The following is a 23753-nucleotide window of genomic DNA, read 5'->3' as shown; positions in this document are numbered from 1 at the left end:
AATTAAAATGGGTAGCCACTGGGAGATACCCTTTTTCTGGCAGACAGAGCGTAGGTGCTCGGTAAAGCTGACTCTGAATCTACGTCAGGTCTCACTGATATACAAGAGGCCACACTGGGAGCACTGGATACAATAGCTGACCCCAACAGACTCACAGGTGAGGTATCACCTCACCTGGAAGGACAGTTTAAGGCCTTGAATGGTAGTGAGAGGAGATGTAGGGGCAGTTGTAGCACTTGTTCCACTTGCAAGGGTAAGTGCCAAGAGGGCTATCAATGGGGAGGGATGAATAGACAAGGGAGTCGCATAGGGAGCAATCCCTGCGGAAAGCAGAAAGTGAGGGGGAGGGAAAGATGTGCTTGGTGGTGGGATCCCGTTGGAGTTGACAGCAGTTACATTGAATGTGTTGGACATGGAGGCTGGTGGGTGAGGACAAGAGGATCCCTATCCCTGGTGGGGTGAGAGCAGACATGCAAAATGGGAGAGAGATGGTTGAGGACAATGTTGATAATGGAGGAAGGGAAGCCCCCTTCTTTGAGGAAGGAGAACATCTCCTTCGTTATGGAATGAAAAGCCTCATCCTGAGAGCTGATATGGCAGAGGCGGAGGAATTGAGAGAAGGGGATGGCATTTTTACAATTAATTGGAGTGAAAAGCCTTAGTACATCAGCTCACTATCTCCTTTTGACAGCTGTCCTCACCTTGCAAATCCATACATGAGTTTAATAAAAAAACTTGTTCCTTTTCATCAATATTGTGATCGTCCTTTGATGACTCTTAAGTTACCAGACGTATTGCATCTGGCAACGGCAAGGCTGCTGCTTTTAATGCTCTGGTTAGCCTTGGTTCTGCTACTTTAGTGAGGGTTTCATTCCTGGAGGATAAAAACATTTATTGAGACTTATTGTATAAATGTTGACAATAAAGGGCTTTGTTAAGAAGTGGAAAATGTGTTTGATAGTAAATGTTGATTTCCTTCCTCTTTGGCTATTTCCAATGGATAAGTTCCCTTTTTATTTTATGACAGGTTATTACACAATTCACATAATCCTTGGTGCACGTTGCCTTCCTTTGCATTCCCTCCTACATTATATTGATATTGGAGTGTTGCATCCAACCGAGCAGTTTGTTACCATGTTACTTGAAGGTAAAAATAATAATTTCAGGGCTAAATAAACTATGTATAGGAAACATTACTGTTTTGTAACTGTATGCTCAAAGAGGATATTGTTTGTTTCTTGTAAATGATGATCAGATTGGGCTGGACCAGCTCAGACACAAACCCCACGGCCTGTGCTTCTCACCTGACTGCAGCTTTGTTTTCTGGACGCAGAGATTTGAGTAAGTTGGTCTTCTGCATCCAACAGGCATCCACTGATACCCTATCTTCAGAACGTCTTGATAGTCTTTGACAACTTGCCAGTTGTTAATGACTGTACAGACTTTTGAACTTCTAATCTCTGGTAACTGCTGATAGTTAAAACATATTGGAATATATTTAACCAGGTAAAAGTGATTAAATGTCAAAGCAGACCAGATGGATTTAATGGCCTAATTCTGTTCCTATATCTTTTGATTTCATATACTTACACGTAATTCACTTAAATTCCAGGAGAATGAATTTTATTCTGTATCTCAAATTTTTGGGTCATGACATGTGAATTTCGAACTGAACAGCCGTAATAGAAGGATTACCTGTAGTTGATACTTAGTGTGTCTGAAAGGATGCTACTTTCATGTTAATTTTTTTTTGCTGTGTTTTTGTAAATTGTTCCTTGTCAGGCCTACAGTTGATTTCTTAAAATTGGATCCTTTTATTTATGCAAGTTAATTATTTTGTTTAGATGAAATGCCATATATTCATCTGCTGCCATTATATTCCCTGCATTCCCAAGTAGTTGTGGAACTTTACAACTCAGGACCCCAGTTATTTACAATATATATTAATGATTTAGACGAGGGAATTAAATGCAGTATCTCCAAGTTTGCAGATGACACGAAGCTGGGCAGCGATGTTAGCTGTGAGGAAGATGCTAAGAGGATGCAGGGTGACTTGGATAGGTTAGGTGAGTGGGCAAATTCATGGCAGATGCAATTTAATGTGGATAAATGTGAGGTTATCCACTTTGGTTGCAAGAACAGGAAAACAGATTATTATCTGAATGGTGGCCGATTAGGAAAAGGGGAGGTGCAACAAGACCTGGGTCTCATTATACACCAGTCATTGAAGGTAGGCATGCAGGTACAGCAGGCGGAGAAAAAGGCAAATGGTATGTTGGCATTCATAGCAAAAGGATTTGAGTACAGGAGCAGGGAGGTTTTACTGCAGTTGTACAAGGCCTTGGTGAGACTGCACCTAGAATATTGTCTGCAGTTTTGGTCCCCTAATCTGAGGAAAGACATTCTTGCCATAGAGGGAGTACAAAAAATGTTCACCAGATTGATTCCTGGGAAGGCAGGACTTTCATATGAAGAAAGACTGGATCAACTAGGCTTATACTCACTGGAATTTAGAAGATTGAGGGGGGATCTTGTTGAAACATATAAAATTCTAAAGGGATTGGACAGGCTAGATGCAGGAAGATTGTTTCCGATGTTGGGGAAGTCCAGAACGAGGGGTCACAGTTTAAGGATAAAGGGGAAGCCTTTTAGGACCGAGATGAGGAAAAACTTCTTCACACAGAGGGTGGTGAATCTGTGGAATTCTCTGCCACAGAAAACAGTTGAGGCCAGCTCATTGGCTATATTTAAGAGGAAGTTAGATATGGCCCTTGTGGCTAAAGGGATCAGGGGGTATGGAGAGAAAGCAGGTACAGGGTTCTGAGTTGGATGATCAGCCATGATCATACTGAATGACGGTGCAGGCTCAAAGGGCCGAATGGCCTACTCCTGCACCTATTTTCTATGTTTCTATAAGGAGGAGGCTATGTAGTCCCTGAGTCCACATCAACTTGCCTGGTCTCTCCCCAGATTAGTTTTTTTTGTATTTAAGTCACCATTTGCTATTTGTATGTTTAGATTGTAATATCTCAAATTTTGTAAAATTTTTTTACAAAGGCGTTGCTCTGTTACAAAATCATTATATTTCCTTTTGCATGTTTCGTTTTCATTGCACTTTATTATGTGACTGGTTTGAGATCTAATAATAGTTGTGGTTGGGGGCGGAACATTTCAAAAGAAATGCAGTTCCTGGAAATGGGAGCTGATTCTGTTTTAAATCTCTTAGGTGGAATATGCTGCTTTTCGTAAAGAAAAATATTACAAATGTTTGGTGGAAGTGTTAATTTTAATTAGTGTATTTTCTTGCTTTCAGAACTTGATGATTCTGAAGTAAATGAAAGATTCAAATTTAGTATTGTAGCAAGAATTCCAGAGGTGGGTGGTGTTCACAGAGACGTATTCTCTTCACTTATTTATTCCTGACTCTCCTCAACAATTGGTGTTTTCAAATATTTCACAGAATACTAAATGAAAAAAGTAAAGCACATCCGTTACAATGGCTGTTAATATACCTGCTTTAATTAAAACTACCGGTATACAGTACATACATTTTCTGAATCTTTCTCATTGACGTGGTTACCAGTGAGAGTAGATTATTTAGTAATGTTCCAGAATGTGTTAGGATGGGTGGATAAATACCTTTCAGAACAAAGACAAAATGTTAAAGTTCAGTTAAAAGGCCAGAGAGGTTTTCTGGACCGATTTACAAACTCTGGACTTTTTACACTTGGATTTTGTTTTGGAAAGTTTTGTTGAAGTGCTGTAAAAAGCTTTGGTTTAATACTTGATTTTGAATTGGTGATATGTTCACTTTTATAGATCATTGAGCAGAAGGTCTGTTGTCTATGGGACCATCCGGTCAGTTTGTCGCATGTTGCTAGGAAGTATGTAGAAACACTTCTGAAGAAACTTTCCACTCAACAGGTGTGTGGCAAAGCCTATAAATATCTCTTGTTATCTACTTACTTATACTGACATCACCCACCAGCCTCATCAGTTCCATTAATTTTCTCATCCACCTACTTCCCTTTCCCTGGACTGGGCTTCCTGGCATTTCTAGGAACTTATTTTTTCCCTCCTTTTTGAAGAGAGCCCCAAAATACATGTTCAACTGAACAGTCATTTCTTCTTTCCAGATTGCTTGATTTTTGCTGACAGCTTTGATTCAGAAGCGTGGGTGTACAGCTGTTTGTGGTTTCTATTCATTGCAGTGTGTCATATGGGACTTGGAAATTCAGAGGGTCAATAATACTGGGCCAAGCACTGTCCAACACAGCTTTTCATTTGGAGGTGCTTTAAGCTTTCATAAAATACCAACAGTAAATGTAGTGGACCATATGTGGTATATTTATCTTCATGAATTTTATAGTCTTTATATATTTGTGGTATTGATTTCTTTCAAATTTATAGCTGCTACAAAATGAATCAATTCTTGGGTTAATATATTTGGTTGAACTGAAACTTTCATTTCTTTTAAATTAACTGTTAGACAAGGAACTTAACAGCATAAGGCCTAATCAGTAACAGAAATAAGTGAAAAATGGCAGAATTGTCAAGTTTTCTTGACTGCAGCCAACTTCAGGCACATGTAGGATGTACTTTATTGAGGAAGTACTGTAATGATGTGGTTGGAAAATTAGATATGTAGAAGCCATTTACTTTTGGGATCACTTACCTGAACAGTAATTTTGATATTTCTTTAAATCATAATACAGTTCTTTGCCACATCTTCGGCTAATGTAGTAATTTTTGCCTGTATGTTTTTGTAGACATCAAGAAATCCTTTTAGGGAACAGACAGCATATGAGTCTGAATTTTTGCCACTGGCTTACCTGGCAAAAGCATTAACAGAACTGGAAGATCAAGGCAAGTAAAATTGGTTGGCTTTGGTCTGGTTTTGCTTTCTGATGTTCAGGAATGCAAAGAATTTATTTTGTTTGTTTTAGTAATGGTGGATGAGTATTTATAATAGTTCTGTGATCTGCAGTGCTACTTCATCCAGGCTCAAATGTTGCAACAATGATGGTAGTGAAATTACCCACATTCACTGTCATCAGACCAAGTGACAGCTGCTTTGGAAATTTGTTCAGCTGCCATTCATCATGAGAGTTCTGTGGGCAACATTTTGAGAACACTGTCAAGCCCCTTTTCAGCTGACTGCAAATTCTAGGCCATTATGTTCCTGTGAATTGTTTCTCTTATTTTCTTTGGCAGTTGAGGAACATGTACTGGGTAGCAGATGAGAAGTTGGTGGTGTCCTTTCTGTAGAATGTTTAATTTTACTAGGCGACACCATTCACAAAGCAACATTACTTTCTTCCTCTGTTTAAGCACATATACAAACCTTGGAGTACTTGTCCAATACTGTTAATTAGCTCTTGCTAGTTTAATATTTATGAAAAATAAATGTTTCACAGCTTACTTGGAACCAATGATTGCATTGTCATGTGTTTCAACTATATTAGGTGTATATAAACAAAGTCAGAACGATTAGTGTGTTCTCTACACAGAGAACAAAGAATGTCTGCCAAACATGATAGCAATTGAAACTAATCCCATCTGCTTGAACATGGTCCACATTCCTCTATCCACTGCTTGTTCATGTGCCTTAAATGTTGCTGTTGTATCTGCGTCGGTCACCCCCTTGATCGTGTGTTCCAACCACCTCCTGCTATCTGTGTAAAACAAACAAAAACTCTCTTTCAACTCTCCTTTAAAATTTCATCTCACCTTAAACCTACGCCTTTTAGAAGTTTACATTTCCATTCCATTGAAATGGCTAACACGAGGGGGCAAAGTTTTAAGGTGCTTGGGGTGATGTCAGAGGTAAGTTTTTCACACAAAGTGGTGGGTGTGTGGAATGCACTGCCAGTCAAGGTGGTAGAGGCAGATACAATAGGGTCTTAGATAGTTACATGGAGCTTAGAAAAACAGCGGGCTATGCGGTAGTGAAATCCTAGAGTACTTACATAGTTGGCACAACACTGCTAGCCAAAGGGACGGAAATGTGCTGTAGATTTCTCTGTTCTGGGGAAAAGTATGCTATGTAACATTATATATCTACAAGATCGCTCATATTCCAGAGAAAACAAGCCAAGTTTGCCCAATTCTCCAGCCTGGCAAACTTCTTATATGCCTTCTTTACCACTCTGAAAGTGTATAGCCACTCTCAGGGAGCTGCAGACTTGCATCCCAAGATCTCTCTGTACATCAGTGTTTTCATAGGTCCTGCTGCTCTCTGTGTACATTCCTCTTGCAATTGCCCTCCCAAAGTACATCACTTCACACTTGTTCATGTTAAACTCCAAGTGAATTTCTCTGGCCAAACTTCCAACTGTTGTATCTAGTGACAGCCTGAATGTTTCCAACAGTGGGAGCGTCTAGGATCAGATGTCCTTTTAGAACAGAGATGAGGAGGAATTTCTTTAGCTAGAGAGTTGTGGATTTGTGAAATTCATTGACACAGCCAACTGTGGAGGCTAAATCATTGGGTATACTTAGGCTATTAGACCTAAAGGCATAGGAGCAGAATTAGTCAATTCAGCCCATTGAATCTACTCTGCCATTCCATCATGGCTGATTTGTAATCCCTCTCAACCCCATTCTCCTGCCTTCTCCACGTAACTCTTAACACCCTGGTCAATCAAGAATCGATCTATCTCCACTTTAAATATACCCAATGGCTTTGCCAGCACAACTGTCTGTGGCAATGAGTTCCATGGAGATTCACCACCCTCTGGCTAAAGAAATATTTACTCAACTCTGTTTTAAATTGACGTCTCTCAATTCTGAGGTGTGCTGTCTGGTCCTGGACTCCTCCACAATAGGAAACTTAAGCATCGGAAGGCTTTGATTGTCAGTACTTGGAGGAACCATGGCGAACTCCCACATGATTTCAGTCTCTGAAGACGACTTGTGGACTGCCTTCAGGAGAGTGAACCCAGAAGAGGTGTCCGTTCTGGATGGGGTATTTGGCCATGTACTAAAGACCTGTGCCAATCAACTGGCTGGTGTGTTCATTAACCTCTTGCTCCCTCAATGTGTGATACCCACCTGCTTGAAGCAGGCTGCAATCATACCGGTGCCCAAGAAGAACGTGGTGAGCTGCCTCAATGACTATTGCCCAGTTGCACTTACATCCACAGTGATGAATTGTTTTGAGAGATTGGTGGTAAAATATATCAGCTCTTGCTCGAAAGTTAATTTGGATCTGCTCAAATTTGCCTCCCGGAGCAACAAGTCCACAGCACATGCTGCTTCATTGGCTCTTCACTCAACCCTGGAACATCTGGACAGTAGAGGTGCACAACTCAGGATGCTTTTTATTGACTACAGCTCAGCATTCAAAACTAATTAATGAGCTTCAAGACCGTGGCCTCAGTACTTCCTTGTGCAATTGCATCCTGGATTTCTTCACTTGTAGATGGCAGTCAGTTCGAATTGGCAACATCTCTTGCACGAAGTCCATCAGCACAGGTGCACCGCAAGGCCATGTGCTTAGCCCTCTGCTCTACTCTCTTTACACTTATGACTGTGTGGCTAAGCACAGCTCCAATGCCATGTTCAAGTTTGCCTGTGACACCTCTTGTGGGCCGATGAATGTGGTGGTGAATCAGCATTTAGAAGGGAGTTTGAAAATCTGGCTGAGTGGTGTCTTAACAACAACCTCTTACTTAATGTCAGCAAGACCAAAGGACTGATTATAGGTTTCAGGAGAGGGAAACTAAAGGCCCATGAGAAGTCTTCATTGGAGGATCAATGGTAGAGAGGGTCAGCAACTTTAAATTCCTAGGTGTTACTATTTCAGAGGACCTGTGCTGGGCTGAGCACTTAAATGCAATTACAGGGAAAGTGTGGCAGTGCCTCTACTTCTTTAGGAGCTTGTGGAAATTCGGCATGACATCTAAAACTTTGACTAACTTCTATGGATGTGTCGTGGAGAGTATATTGACTGGCTGCATCTCAGCATGATATGGACACACCAATGTCCTTGAGTGGAAAATCCTACAAAAAGTAGTGGATTTGGCCCATCCATCATAGGAAAAGACCTCCCAACCATTTGAGTAGGAAAACAGCACCCATCATCAGGGACCCCCACCACCCAAGTTATGTGCTCTCTTGCTGCTGCCATCAGGAAGAAGGTACAAGAGTCTCAGGACTCTCACCAACTAGTTCAGGAACAGTTATTACTCCTCAACCATCAGACTCTTGAATAAAAGGGGATAATTTTACTCAACTTCACTTGTCCCATTATTAAATATTTCCACAACCAATGGGCTCATTTTCAAGGACTCTTAATCTCATGTTCTTGATACTAATTGCTATTTACTTATATCTGCATTTGCACAATTTGTTGTCTTCTGCACTCTGGTTGAACATTCTAGTTGGATTCTAATTTCATTGATTCTGTTATGGTTACTATTCTATGGATTTGTTGAGTATGCCCAGAAGAAAATGAATGTTAGGGGACATGAATGTACTTTGATAATAAAATTTACTTTGAACTTACAGGAAACATCCACTCTATCCAAGCCTTTCAATATTCAATAGGCTTCAGTGAGATTCCTCCCTCTTGTTCTTCTAAACTCCAGTGAGCACAGGCCCAGAGCAATCAAATGCTCCTTACATGTTGATCCTTTTGTTCCTGGGATCATTCTCATGATCCTTGGCGCCCTCTCTAGTGCCACCAGAGAGAGGGTGCATAAGGGCCAAAACTGTCCACCATACTCCAAGACCAGTCTGGCCAATGCCTTATAAAGCATGAGCACTTGCTTTTGTATTCTCATCCTCTTAAAATGAACGCTGATGTTGCATGCATGAATCTTCCTTACCACCGACTCAACCTACAGATTGACCGTTAAGGAATTCTGCACGAGGACTCCCTAGTCCCTTTGCACCTTGGAATTTTGAATTTTCTCACCATTTAGAAAATAGTCTATGCCTTTATTCCTTCTATGAAAGAGCATGTCCATACACTTTCCTGCACTGCCGCTTCTTTGACCATAGCCCCAGTCTGTCTGTCCTTATGCAGCCACCTTGCTTCCTCAATACTACCTGCCCCTCCACTTATCGTCCACAAACCTGGCCACAAAGCTATCAATTCCTTCATCCAAATCATTGACATATAAAGTGTAAAGAAATGGTCCCAACACCAACCCCTGCAGCACACCACTAGTCACCAGCAACCAACCAGGATAGATTCCCTTCATTCCCACTCTTTGCCTCCTGCTAGTCAGCTAATTTTCTATACGTGCTAATACCTTTCCTGTAATACTATGGGCTCTTATCATGTTAAGCAGCTTCATGTACAGCAGCTTGTCAAAGGTCTTCTGAAAATCTAAATAAAGAACATCCACTGACTTTCCTTTATCTATTCTGCCTGTTAGTTCCTCAAATAATTCCAATAGATATGTCGGACACGATTTCCCCTTTAGAAAACCCTGCTGACTTTGGCCTATTTTATCCTGTGCCTCCAAGTACCCTGAAACCTCATCCTTAATAATAGACTCCAATATCTTTCCAACCACTGACTGGGAATCACATACTGTTGGGACTTGTGTGTTATAAGGGAACATTTGACAAACTATCCCATCTAGTCACTTTACAGTATGGGAGTCCAGTCAATATGTGGAAAGATAAACTCACCTACTATCACAACCTTTTGTTTTTTTATAACAGTTCGCAATTTCTCTAAATTTGTTCCTCTACATCCCACATGGCCTATAATATACCCAATTAACATGGCCATACCCTTCTTATTCCTCAGTTCCACCCATAAAGCTTCACTAGACGAGTTCTCCAGACTGTCCTGACTGAGCAGGGCTGTGACATTTTCCCTGACTAGTTTAATCCCTCCCACTCTATCATGTCTAAAACAATGTACCCAGAATGTTGAGCTGCCAGTCCTGCCCCTCCTGCAACCAAGTCTCACTAATGGCTACAATATCTTAATTCCATGTGTTGATCCATGCCCTGAGCTCATCTGCCTTTCCTATAATATTTCATGCATTGAACTATACATAACTCAGAACATTAGTCCCACCATGCTCCACCTCTTGGTTCCTGACTTTGTCAAAGGTCTTAATATCTGTGTCCACCACCATTCCACTATCTGTTCTGGTACTCTGGTTCCCATCTCCTGCAATTCTAATTTAACCCCCACTCCTCCCTATGCAGTGCTAGCAATCTTCCCAATAGGATATTCCATGTACCAATCCAGGCTGTAGTGCTATGTTTGCATTTATTATACAATTGATGACCAGTAGATCAGTACTAGATATAAATCAAAATGTCTCCCTGGCCAATGCTAATTTCAAAAGCTCTCTTCACCTTAGCACTCCACAGGTGAACTGGTGACAGCTTTTTGACACCTTTTTTTTAACCACTGCAGAGTAATCCCAAAGTGAAAAGCTGCTTTCAAGAGGATTAAAATGAAAACCTCTATCCCTGCCTATGGAGATGGAAAGGCAGGTGACTACTAATAGAGTTCTGCCTCTCATGTTACCATCTGATGTATGAGAACCCCAGAAGTACTCCCTGAAGCTTAGAAATGACAGCATAGAACAATACAGCCCAGGAACAGACCTTACTTGGCTCACAGTGCCAAACACCAAGTTAAACCAAGTCTCTTCTGACTGCACATGACCCACATCCCTCCATTCCCTGTATATGCATGTGTCTGTCTAAAAGCCTTTTGATTTGTAACTGATCTCCCAGCAGCATGCAGATTTCTGGAATTTTTAAAACTATTTGTTAACATTTAGAACATAGACATTTGGTAATATACTGTAGTCTTTTCTGAATTTTGTTAAATGTCAAAATAGCATTACTCAAAAATGTGACCATGGGTATGGAGAAACTTACATAGCGACATGATGAATGACAAATTTTAAAGGGCTTCTGAAGCTGCAGGATAGATGAGAAGGAACTTCGGGGGTAGCATATTTGTGTTTTCAGAAAATATTCAATTAGATGTCGCACAAATGTTATATACAATACTGCCTGTGAGATTGCATATTGAGAATTGGATAGGAAGAAGAATCATGTTTGGATGACAGCCTGTATGTAATAGATTGCAAATTCGTGCACTTGGGCTTTTTACAATGTCCATTAGTGAAGGTAATACTTCTAAGTTTGTAAACAATGCAGAGTTGGTTGTGTCACAAATGTGTATAAACTATGAAGAAATAGAAACAGTTCAGATTTTATGAAGGGGACAGATTGAATAATATGTGGTGTAGTATGAATTTATAAAGCAATGGTTTGCTTTTAAAAGGTAGGATTAGTAACCTGCAGGTACAGCAAGCAGTCAGAAAGGCTGTTGATCTCTGTGTTAAGAATTGAAGAAAAAGTGTAAACAAGTCCTGAAGAAATGGTGCATGGCTCTGCTGGAATGTATATATATTTGGTTTTGTTCACAGAGGTTCACCAGAATAACTTATGGGATGAAGAGATGGGGATACAACATGGTAATGGGTCCTTCTGGTCTGACAGTGCCACCCAGTCATAATCATACTTCTCAGGAACGTGGGAGGAAACCCACGTAGTCACGAAGACAACATACAATCTCCTTCCAGGTGGTGGCTGTAATAGTGTTAGGCTAACCACTAAGCTACTGTGCTGCTCCAATCTATTCTATTTGAATAGAATATGATAGGTCAATATATTTTAGCATTCAAGAATAAGAGATTTTTTTGAAGTATGTGCTAAATTATAAGTGGACTTGATGGCACAGATGTGGAGATGTAGAGTCCATTAGGAGTGAGATGTGTAGTGACTTCAGTTAAAGGTGGTGAACTTCTGGAATTCTTTAGCCCAGGGAACTGTTGAAACTCAAGCTTGAATCAAGCCCAAGATTGGTTGAATTATTTTAAAGTGATTGATAACAAAGCAAGAAAATGAAATAGTATAAACATTCAGTCATGATATTGAATAGCAACACAAGCTTAATGAATGTATTGCTTGTTCTTACAACTTTCTGCATTTAAAGATGTTTTTCAGTCTTACTTGCCACAATAACATGATGGGTAATGTACTCCACAGCAACAGAGCAGGAGACTCTCCCACCTGCATCCTTTATATGTATTGTTTTCCCTTGCAGCGTTGAACTCATTTGCAGAGCCAGAGAATGTGGACACCAGGTTTGTGGAAGAAGTAGCATTGAAACAAACATTAATTCTCCTTGGCCTTGAAAATAAATAGAATGTAAGTTTACAGTTGTAAAGATGCATCAAAGGATAATAGACAATATTTGTATATTTGTTCATGCTAAATATAAAGTTATAAATAGTCCAAAGCTTGGTATGGCTTAATGAGCTTTTACTTTAATTTTTTAAAAAAAGATAGTGTGGAACAGGCCCTTCTGGCCCACTGAGCCAGGCCACCCAGAACCCACCTATTTAACCCCAGCCTAATCGCAGGACAATTTACAATGACCAATTAACCTACTAATCAGTACATCTTTGCACTGGGGGAGGAAATTGAAACATCCAGAGGAAACTCACATGGTCACGGGTCACATGGTCACACCTTACAGAAGGTGCAGGAATTGGACGCTGAACTCCAAGGCTCTGAGGTGTAATAGCATTGTGTTAACTGTTACGCTACAGTGGCGTCCACAGATAGAAGACATTGGGCAGATTGGCTCTTTAAGAAGTAGGTATAGATTCCATTCAGTTGACAGTATTAATTTTGCTTGCAGTTGTTGACATAAGACTTTTCAGTTTTCAAAAAGAAGAACTGCTTGTTCGTTCTATCAGCCAGCTTATCTATAAGTACTTAGTGGCCTTGTCTGATATTTAATCTCAAAAGTCCATGCTGAACTATTTAAACTGCCTACTCCCCTCAGCCTGCACCGGGACCAAAGCCCTCCATACCCCTCCCATCCATGTACCTATCCAAACTTCATTTAAACATGGAAATCAAGCTTGCCTTGGTCACTTGTGCTGTTAGCTTGTTTAGCACTCTCACGACCCTCTGAGTGAAGAAGTTTCCCTCATGATGCCCTTAAACTTTTCATCTATCCATACCCTTCATCATTTTGTATACTTCTATCGGATCTCTCAATCTTCTACGTTCCAATGAATAAAGTCCTAACCTGTTCAATCTTTCTTTATAACTCAGGTCCTCCAGACCTGGCAACATCCTTGTAACTTTGCTCTGTACTCCTTCAACCTTGTTTACATCTTTCTTGTAGATAGGTAATCAACACTGCATGCAATGCTCCAAATTAAGCCTCACCAATGTCTTATAAACTTCCACTTAATATCCCATTTACTGTACTCGATACTTTGATTTACAAAGGACAATGTGCCAAAAGCTTTCCTTATGACTTGATCTACCTGTGATGTCACTTTCAACAAATTATGGACCCGTATTCCCCAATCTTTGTTCTACAATACTCAGTGCCCTACCATTCACTGTGTAAGACCTACCCTGGATGGTCCTACCAAAGTGCATCACCTTGCACGTATTTGTATTAAATTCCATCTGCCATTTTTCAGCCCAATTTTCCAGCTGGTCCAGATCCTGTTGCAAGCCATGAAAGTCTACCTTGCTGTCAACTATATCCCCAATCTTGGTATCATCCACAAACTTGCTGATCCAGTTTACCACATTCTTATCCAGATCATTGATACAGATGACAAACAATAATGGTCCCAGCACTGATCCACTAGTCACAGGCCTCCAGTCAGAGAGGCAACCATCTACCACCAATCTTTGGCTTCTCCCAAAAGCCAATGTGTAATCCAATTTACTACCTCATCTTGAATGCTGAGTTACTGAACCTCTTCTTGACCAACCTCACATCCAGGACCTTGTCAAGTGCCTTGCTAAAGTCTATGTTGACAACATCCACTGCCTTGCCTTCATAAGCTTTCATGGTAACTCCCTCTAAAAAAAGTTATAAGATTGGTTAGATACAATCTACCATATACAAAGGCATACTGACTAACCTTAATCAGTCCATGTCTATCCAATTACTCATATATCCAGTCATTTAGAACACTTTCCAATAACGTTCCCACTACTGATGTCAAACTCACCGGCCTGTAATTTCCTGGTTATTTTTAGAATATTTTGTAAACAGCAGAACAACATTGGCTATCCTCCAATCCTCTGGAAACTCATCTGTCACTAAAGATGATGTAAATATTTCTGTGATGTCTTTTGATTGAAGCATTTAATAATGAAATGTGCTTATTTTTGTTTGAGGCATTGTTCTGCAGTTTCTTTGTTCTAACAGATTAAGTAGATAGAAAATAGTTTTCACTTTAAAATACCGAGGAATGACAGAAAAAACTGCATCTAGTGTAAAAGAACCTCTTTTAGAGATCATCCTACTTGTGTTAATTTGATTGTTTATAAAACTGAATCTGAATTTGAACTAAGGGGCATAGATAAGGCAAATAGAATCTTTTGCTAAGGGTGGGTAAGTCTAGAGTGATGGGTCGCAAGTTTAAGGTGAGAAAAGAAAGATTTATGAGTAATCTGAGGAGAGATTAGAGAATTAGGTGGTGCTGTTGGCATGGGTGGGGAGGGGAGGTTCAAAGTGCCCATTTTTGTGGTTACATTAATATAAAACATTGCTGATGTTTATTTTGATTTAGTGGAGTGTACAGCATGGTAGATGTTCAATGAGGTAATTAACTTTAAAGGGCAGAAGGATGTAATACATTGTGCTATTTGTAATATAGGAATTACAGATTGTAATATAGGAATTCAAAATTTAGTTTTATTCCATTAATGCAATATATTTAGCCGGTACATACAAACCTTTTTGTCGCTTAAAGCAGGATAATGGACATAGATGCCAGCAAACGTATACTGATATTTTCAAAGAACTGTGACTGTCACTGTTATTTGGAAACGGTTATTACAAAAAGAATTTTCCAAAAGGAAATGGCAGTTTTATCTGCATTGACACTTTCTATTAATAACACCTTTTTATGTTTTTTTTTATCCAGTTGTGGGTTAATATCACTTTAGTATGGCTGAGGATTAGGTGCTCTATACTAAGTAAACTTGTTTATTTTCAAGGAATAACATTTTTAAATGTTTCAGCATGTGAAGCTGAAGCCCAAATTAGATCACAAAACATTGCGAACAACACACTCATCTGTGCCTCCTGGCCATTTCAAAATTCAGAGAACTTATGTAGGAGTAAGTCAACGTCTCATTCAAGGGAAGATTAACATCTCATTCGAGGGAAACCCAAGAGAAGATTATGTTTCTCTCTTTTGGTATACACTGCATTGAGAGATGAACATCTACTGTTTGCAGGAATTAAACTTGTAGGTCTTTTCTGAAGTTCTTCAAATACAAGCTTGTTATTTAATTCACATTTTACATTGGTGCTAATGTAGATGTAAGTTAGTGTTGTTCAGTCCCAATGCTGCCTGAAAGAAGCTTGTGCATTCCTTATTTTCCAAAGTTGTACCACTGTAGGTTGATAGGTCATTGCAAGTTGGCCTGTGATTAGGCTAAGGGTTAAATTGATGATTTGCTGGCAACGTGACTCCGTGCTGCAACTCTGAATAAATAAAATATATCAGGATATTGAAAATCAAAATATTGCAGATGCTGGAATTCTGAAATGAAAACTAGAATTTTATGGTAAAACTCAGCTGGTCAGTCAACTTCAGTGGAAAAAGAATTAACATTTTGGGTCAAAGATCCTTTGTGAGAACTGGGAAAGAGACAAAACAAGTTAGTTTTAAATTGCAGAGGAAGTTAGGGAGGTGTGGAATTGGTTATGATAAAGGAAGTATCCTAGATTGGAGGCCTTCATTACCCTGCTGATTATTTGTAGAGGCCCTCTAATCAATTGATTCACCGAGGCAGTTAGGGGAAAAGAACATGAACAAAACCATGAGATAAGGACGACTAGTGAATGAGGATACAAACAAAAGAAACTGTAAGACTGCAACATCCAGGGCCGTAAAGTATATCCAGATCAGGCTCTGTTAATGGAAAGAAAAACATGCCAATATTACCGACGTTGTCAGTAAACCTTCTCACCAACATCTATTCATTTTGAATTAGTGCTCTTCTTCAACTATATTGTATTTCCAAAAATCTCTGATTAATTTCTTAATGCATACTTCACAGAAATTTATTACCTGATGAAAATGGTCAAAATTACCAAAGTTTTGTTAACTTTTTATTTTGTTATAAAGATTGATAGAGAAACTATGCAACTTCAATACAAAACTCACTTAATAACAAAATAGACGTGGAATTTTAAGGTTTTAATTGTTTTGTGTTTTATTTGTTTAGTATGCAGATCAATTACGCATTCTATTCATTAAGTTCTATAGAACATGGCACAGTAATTTACTAAAGATTGACCACATACCACAATAATGAAATACTTTTAGTGTATGAGTTAGTTCTTATCTGATGGCATCTTGCATCTAAAGTAGCAGTTTCAGTTGTATATTTTATCAAAAAATATTAAAATTAATTCAGAAAATCTAATTTCTGTCTGTTACTTGCTTAATCATTGTAAACTCAGATATTACAATCTAAATATAGAATTGATTAATTATCTAGCAGGTTTTACAAAAACATACAGTTTATGTATATAATGATTTCAAATGTTTAATGAACACTGCTTTGAAGAAATATTTTATTACTATAACTGGATAAACTTAACATCATATTTCAATTGGTTTAATTACTGGTTTTCTGTAATGTCGCATGTGTGCACTGGGTTCACTGGGTTTAAAAGGAACCATTTTCCCATAAGGACGTGGAAGAGGAAGTTCAGAGTCACAGTCCGGGATATATGCATTTGGCCTAGGCTCAGATGTTGTGTAGACTCCATTCGGCAATATGTGTCTCTCCTCCTCTTCAGTTTCCTAATTTAGGAACAAAATCATTGGCTTTTATATCAGATGCTGACATACAAATATTTACTGCAACTGGAAGTGAGAATACCCTCTTCCAGAGAGCCTCAGTCATATGAAACTTGTGATGTCCTCCCACTTTAATAGCCTACAATTTACCTTACATGTCCTTAGTCAAGGGATTTTTATACAAAGGTTTTTATGCTTTATTAGTGTCATTATTAAGATCTGATATTAATATATTCTCACAGCAAGAGAACCCATTTTGTCATCATGGCTCTCAGAAAAATTCTGTTAGTTCTATTCCCATATATTTTCTATGTCAACTATTTGCTCTCACATGCTGTCATTAACTCCTTATTCACTTGCCATCCATTAACACTAAAGGAAACTTATGGTAGCTAATTACCCTACCAACCAGCACTTCTTGTGAAGTAAAAGGAAACTAATACACAGGGGAAAACCTACATGATCTTAGAATGTGAAACTCCATCCAGAAGCTATTAACCCAGTTGCTGAAGCTGTGTGATAGCAGCACGAATTTCTCCACCAACTTTATGGAGCAGATTTGATTATTTAAGTGCTGGAGTCAAAACTGCATGCTGTGTGCCCTTGAATGTACATTCTGCTGTGTTTTAGCTGTATCTTAATTTGCATTTATCCTTTGCATGTTAGTTTTTCTGATAGCTAATAAAATCAGCTGGATTTGTACCTTGGATTTCATCATTATCTCCAGTTTGTGTCTGTTTTCTCTGTTCAGTATTTTCAGCCACTCGTTTTCAAACTCCTCACTGGGTGCCAAACCCTGCTCCATTCGTAGGTGGCATGACTCCAAGAACTGCTGCTTATCCTTGACATTCTGTTGGAGTTGTATGGTATCGGCTTGTTGCATGGACAGCTCTGAGACCACAGCCATCATCTTACGTGTAACGTTCTTAATCTTCCCTTGGATTTCATTCATCTGCAGATTTAGATTTTAACTTAGATGAAAATCCCTCCAAAACAATCATCAAACTTAACAAAATGACATTATTGAAACATATGAAATCAGTCATTATGTGGATAGATGAGCATTTTACAGAATGGTTGACTCTTAATGTTGCTGACTGTAATAAACACTTGAAATTGTGAGCAATTTGAATGGTAATGCATTTGAAGACAGAGTTCAGAAAGACTTGGCTAGAAGAGAATGTTTTAGCCTCAAGGCAAAACTTGAGTGTACTGGATCAAATCCCAGCATGTGAGGCAGTGAGAAACTAATCAAATGGCTACAGATGCTGAAAATCTGAAACAAAACTAGAAAACGCCAGGAACACTTGGCATCAGTCATATAGACGGAATGTTCCCAGTTTTAACCAAAGTGGTCTGCTTGTCCACCAAAATTAAATGTGGGCGTTCCCTATTATGTCATCAGTAGTTAGTTAATGCTGCATTAGCAAATTACTGGCTAAGACAGGACAACAGGGGGACAGACAGCAGATTCTGTGGCTGTTAAAGAGAAGCCAGGATGGTGTTATTGCCTTCCAGGTGTCAGAGTCAAGTTTGTCTCAGCGGCTGTAGAACATTCTCAAGAGGGAGGCTAAGCAGGAAGAGACACTTGTGCACGTTGGCACCAATGACATAAGTAGAAAAGAGGAAGAGGTCTTGCACAGTGAGTACAGTGAGGTGGAAAAGAGACTAAAAAGCAGAAACTCAAAGGTAGTAATCTCTAGGTTACCCCTGGTGTCAGGACAGAAAAAGAAAGACAGAACAGAAGAATGAGTGGTTGAGAAACTGGTGCAGGAGGCAGGATTTTTTTTTTGGATTATTGGAACATCTTCTGGGGCAGGGACAACCTGTACAGGACACATCTTAGCTGGGGGGTGGGGTGAGGTGGGGGGGTAACCAATATTCTTGCTGGGAAGTTTGCTAGTGCTACTGAGGAAGATTTAAACTAGTTGGGAGGGAGATCAGGACCAGAGCACCAGGTCAAAAAATTGAGGGATCGAGTGGAAGGTAGATGTCATGACCAGTAAGGACAGGCAGGAGCAAGGTAATAGAATGAGACAGCGAGCTTGAAATGTGTGCATTTTAATGAGTATTGTGAGTAAGGGTGATGAACTTAGAATATGGATGAGTACATGGAGCTATGATCTTTTCTCATTTTTGAGTTCTATCTGTATAGATTCAATAGATGAGCCCTCATTATATTTCCATAACGAAAACTTGGATTAGAGAGGAACGAAGTAGATGCTTAATATTCCAGGGTCTTGATCTTTTAAATCAGATAGAGGAAAAAAAGGTGGCTGGAGGCTGGAGAGAGAGGTGGACTGAGAGTTGTGTTAATCAAGGACAATATTACAACTGCATTCAGAGGGGATATAATAGAGGGCTCATCTATTGAATCTATATGCGTAGAACTCAAAAATGAGAAAAGAGCAATCATTCTGATGGGATTATAACTACAGAACCTCCTCCCCAGTAGGTCCAGGTCATTGAGGAAACAGATTTGCAGGCAGATTAGGAAAATGTGTATAAACAACAGGGTTGTTAATGGGTGACTTTAAATTCCTAATACAGACTGGGGACTTCTTAATGCAAAGTGTTCAGATGGGCAGAATTTCTGAGGTGTATCAGGAGGGTTTCTTAAAATCATATATATTGTTGATAGTACAACAAAAGTAAGGTAAAGAGCCCGGCCAGATAGCTAACCTTTCATTGGGAGAACAGTTAGGAAACAGTGATCACAACAACTTGCATTTTAACTCAGCTATAGATAAGAATAAATTTGAACTTTTTGGGAGAGTTGGAGCAGGGCAAATATGAGAGTATTAGGCAGGAATGAGGAAGTGTGAAGAGAGAATGAGACAAACAGAATAAATATTTTTTCATCGGAAGAAATGCCAGAAATTTGAGACAGTCAGGGGACAGAAGTGAGTGTAGTCACTATTCTTAAAGGAAAAGATGCTTGGGAAGCTGTAAGGAATGAAGGTAGATGAGTCACCTGGACCAGATCGACTATACTCCAAGGTTCTGAAAGAAGTAGCTGAAGAAATTGTAGAGGCATTAGTAGTGATCTTTCAAGAATTCTTTCTAGATTCTGGAATGGTTCCAGAGAACTGGAAAATCACAAATGCCACCTCTCTTTAAGAAGGAGAAAGGCAAAAGACAGGAAATTATACCAAGAAATTAGCCTGACTTCAGTGACTGGCAAGGTGTTAGATTCCATTATTAAGGATGAAGTTTCAGGGTACTTGGAAGTACATGATAAAATAGGCCAAAGTCAGCAAGGTTTCCTCAAAGGAAAAACTTGTCTGAAGAAATCTGTTGGAATTCTTAAGAGGGAAAAGCAGGCAAGACAGTCAAAGGAGAATCAGTAGATGTTGCTTACTTGGATTTTTAGAAGGCCTTTGACAAGATGCCACATTTGAGGCAGCCAAAGAAGCTAAGAGCTTATGGTATTAAAGGAAAGACACTAGCATGAACAGAAGATTGGCCGTCTGGTAGAAGGCAAAGAGTGGGAATAAAGAGGGCCTTTTCTGATTGTCAGTTGTAACTAGTGGTGTTCCGTGGAGGTTGGTGTTGAGTCAGGTACTTTTCATGCAATATGTTAACAATCTGGATGATGGAAAACAATCTGGACGATGGAATTACAAACAAGAGAACATCTGCAGATGTTGTAAATCTGAGCAACACACATAAAATACTGGAGGGACTCAGCAGGCCAGGCAGCATCTATGGAAAAAAAGTACAGATGACATTTTGGGCTGAAACCCTTTGGCAGGACTGATGGAGTTGATAATTTTGTGGCCAAGTTTATGGATGATACAAAAATAGGCAGAGGAACATGGTAGCGCTAAGGAAGCGGGGAATCTGTAAGAGGACTTGGACAGATTACGAGAATGGCAAAGAAGTGGCAGATGGAATACAATGCAGGGAAGTGTATGGTCATGTAATTTAGTAAAAGGAATAAAGTTGGAGACTATTTTCTAAACGGGGAGCGAATTCAGAAATCAGAGGTGCAAAGGGATTTGGGAGTCCTAGTGCAGATTCTCTAAAGATTAGCTTGCAGGTTGAGTCAGTAGTAAGGAGGCAAATGTTAGCATTCATTTCCAGAGAACAAGAAATTAAAAGCAAGGATGTAATGCTGAGACTTTATAAGGCATTAATCAAAAGACATTTGGAGTATTGTGAGCAGTTTTTTCCCGATTATCCAAGTGCTCCACTGCCAAATGCACTGAAGCATTCATCTAAATCTCCGACTGCTGTTGCAGATCAATGTAAACAAACTTTTGCCACTATTGCCAATATTTATATATCCATCAACTAGAGGCTATAAAATGATTTTGGACTTGCAGCTTGCCTGGCTGTGCCAAATTGGCAACCATACAACACCAACTACAAAGGTTGTGAGGAAGACTTGGCTGGGAATAGGAGGCGAGGGAAGATGAAACAAGGATGGGTATAGTTTAGGCGAGAGTGCAAGTTGCATGATGGGAGTTGTAGGATGGAGCAGAATGGGAGTCCAGGGTTGGAGTATGAGAATTGTCTGGAGATTATGTTGACATCAGAGCACAATGGGCTGTGAGCAAAGTAATTGGTTCTGGAATCGGAGTTGAGTGGAGCTGGGAATTAAGGTTTGGAATGGGAGCAGATTGAGGGCATGAACTGGGATTGAAGAGGGATGGAGGCTGAGAAGGGGGAGTGGAACTGATGCATTTAAGAGAGTAATACAGAGTGCAATATTTGTATTTTTTTCAGGGGTAAATAATTGATTTCAATTTAAAAAGGAACATTACACGATATTTCTATTAAGTGACCTCAAAGTAGCCTTTCAATCAACACATCAATAATTTCAAATACTTTTCTCTGAGTACAATTCAATATTGAGGTTTAGTGCTTTAGTGTACCTTCTTAGCTAAGGTGAGTGTGTCCTCTTTGCCATTCATTGCTTTGACACTAATTTGTTCAGTAAGGCGGGTCACTTGCTCAAGGATTAGATCTTTCTCCAATAGTTGCTCCTCCTTTTCTGCCAGTTTCAACTCCATCTACAACAATGGAGAAAATGATTGAATTAATGAAAAGAATTAATGAAAAGAATCAAAAACAAAACAATACAACAGATGAATATACACTCTAAATATTGCAATATTTGTAAATAAATATAAGTGGATTTCTGAAGGTTGTCAAAGCCAGGTAGTGGGGATAAGGTCCAACTACCTATGAAATGCTCCCAAATGATGGATGTCTCAAATAGCCTCTGACAACCAAGTCAACCTCCTGGCCTTTATGTGTGGCTTAGCTACTCCACTGGTAGGCAGCCGTCAATCCCAGGGGATTGTGGGTTCGCGCCTCTGGTGGACTGTGTCCTCTCCAGGGTGCAAGCCTGGGTGGGAAGATCTGAAGAACCGGCTGTTGCCCATGCAGTAGGTTCCCCCTCTCAAAGTCACTGATGTAGTCCAAGGAAGGGCAAGCACTGGTACCACTTGGCACCAGTGTCGTCGCAGAAGCTACCAGAGTGAAGTTGTAGACAGCATCAAAATACCTTAGGGACCCTGCCTCCAGATTTCTTCTTCAGGGTTTACTCCCGAAGCCTTTCTTATGAGTGGGTACAGCCATATGGCAGTGGAGGTTTGAGATCTGAGTTTTCCTTCTCCTCCATGTGCCACAGTTAACAAGCCCAAAGAAACTGGTTTTAAGGTGCCAGTAACCCACCTTTGCCCCTTCTCCTGTCAGTAGAAACAGTTCTGTTGGGCTTAGCAGCTAAGCCTTGAGCAGATGGGGTTCATCAGCCTTGTATGGCGCTCACCTAAGAGAAGGAAAACTCTGATTTTAAACCTCCGCTGCCTTACGGCCATACCCACTCATGGGGAAAGCTTCAGGTGTAAACCCCAAGGAGACCCTGATGCAGTCCTATGTTGAGTTCAACTCCTGTGAGCGGCAAACTGTCGGTTTCTGCCATTCCTTTGGATTCAGAGCTGTGTGGAAAGGGGCAACCTGCTGCATGGCCAACAGCTTACTCTGTATCATACAGCCCTAGTTTGCATATCACTTAGACAGCCGGGATGCAACATTCATGGTCAAAATAGAGGGCCTTTTTTACAGTGTAATGTGCCTCATGAAAAATAAAAGAGTAGTATTCAGAATGTTAGTTTTTGAGTTGCCAGCACTTTAAAATATTTTACCAGCAGAAGGATAAATAAACAGAGGGACAAGTGCAATAATGAAAGCAGAATTGGGTGTACATTTAGTAAATTAAAAGTTAAACCACCTTGGCATTTTTGTCCTAGACCGGGGGTCGGCAACCCGCGGCTCCGGAGCCACATGTGGCTCTTTTACGTCTGTGCTGCGGCTCCCTGTTGCTTTGGGAAATAATTGGTTGTGGCGACCCTTTTCCTGGCACATCCGAACCGACTCACAATTAGATAGCCTACGGGGGTTTGCGAGCACAGAGCTTTGGAGCCTCTGCGCCATGGGGGGCAGGTTGAGGGAGGCTTAAAAGTGAGGCTGAAGATTTCGAATAAAGTTTTTTCCTTCGACTGCAGTTACCGACTCCGTGTCGTAATTTTAGCGCTGCGTGTAGCACACCGCTACATGGTCAGTATTTAATTAAAATGTATTTTATGTTAGTTTGTTAGTTTTTGAAATGTAAATCTAAATTTGAAGATTATGGTGATCTTGTACAATCTAAATAAGACGTTGTGGCGACCCATTTCCTGACACATCCGAACCGGCTCACAATTAGCCAGCGTTCAGGCTAAGGGAGATAGCCTACGGGGGTTTGTGAGTACGTGTCTTTTGCAGCATCCGCGCCCATGGGGGGCGGGTTGAGGGAGGCTTAAAAGCAAGGCTGTTTAGTTCGAATAAAGCTATCTTTGACTGCAGTTTACTGACTGCGTGTAGCACACCACTACAACGTGTTTT

The 23753-nt window shown here is 40.0% G+C and overlaps 2 protein-coding genes across 7 annotated transcripts in view; one reads left to right on the top strand and one right to left on the bottom strand.

Moving 5' to 3' along the window:
- Positions 1-23753, top strand: part of gsap (gamma-secretase activating protein) — a 108309-nt gene that overhangs the window by 81399 nt on the left and 3157 nt on the right. For 2 of the 4 annotated variants that reach the window (XM_059987221.1, XM_059987219.1), the window contains 5 exons: positions 1028-1147; positions 3314-3375; positions 3820-3924; positions 4770-4866; positions 12101-12235. In XM_059987221.1, coding sequence (XP_059843204.1) covers positions 1028-1147; positions 3314-3375; positions 3820-3924; positions 4770-4866; positions 12101-12201 — 485 coding nt within the window. In that variant the 3' untranslated portion in view covers positions 12202-12235. Of the gene's footprint in view, positions 1-1027; positions 1148-3313; positions 3376-3819; positions 3925-4769; positions 4867-12100; positions 12236-23753 lie in introns of those variants that run through there. The other 2 variants (XM_059987220.1, XM_059987222.1) reach the window with 2 other exon arrangements.
- ccdc146 (coiled-coil domain containing 146) overlaps positions 16656-23753 on the bottom strand; it is a 107175-nt gene continuing 100077 nt past the window's right edge. For all 3 annotated transcript variants that reach the window (XM_059987217.1, XM_059987216.1, XM_059987218.1), the window contains 3 exons: positions 21740-21877; positions 17563-17811; positions 16656-16862 (listed from right to left, as the gene is read on the bottom strand). In XM_059987217.1, coding sequence (XP_059843200.1) covers positions 16659-16862; positions 17563-17811; positions 21740-21877 — 591 coding nt within the window. In that variant the 3' untranslated portion in view covers positions 16656-16658. The remainder of the gene's footprint in view (positions 16863-17562; positions 17812-21739; positions 21878-23753) is intronic.

Source organism: Hypanus sabinus, chromosome 13 (assembly GCF_030144855.1).
Source record: "Hypanus sabinus isolate sHypSab1 chromosome 13, sHypSab1.hap1, whole genome shotgun sequence".
NCBI lineage: Eukaryota > Metazoa > Chordata > Chondrichthyes > Myliobatiformes > Dasyatidae > Hypanus > Hypanus sabinus.
Note: the sequence above shows the minus strand (reverse complement) of the source record. Positions and strands in the feature narration are given on the sequence as shown.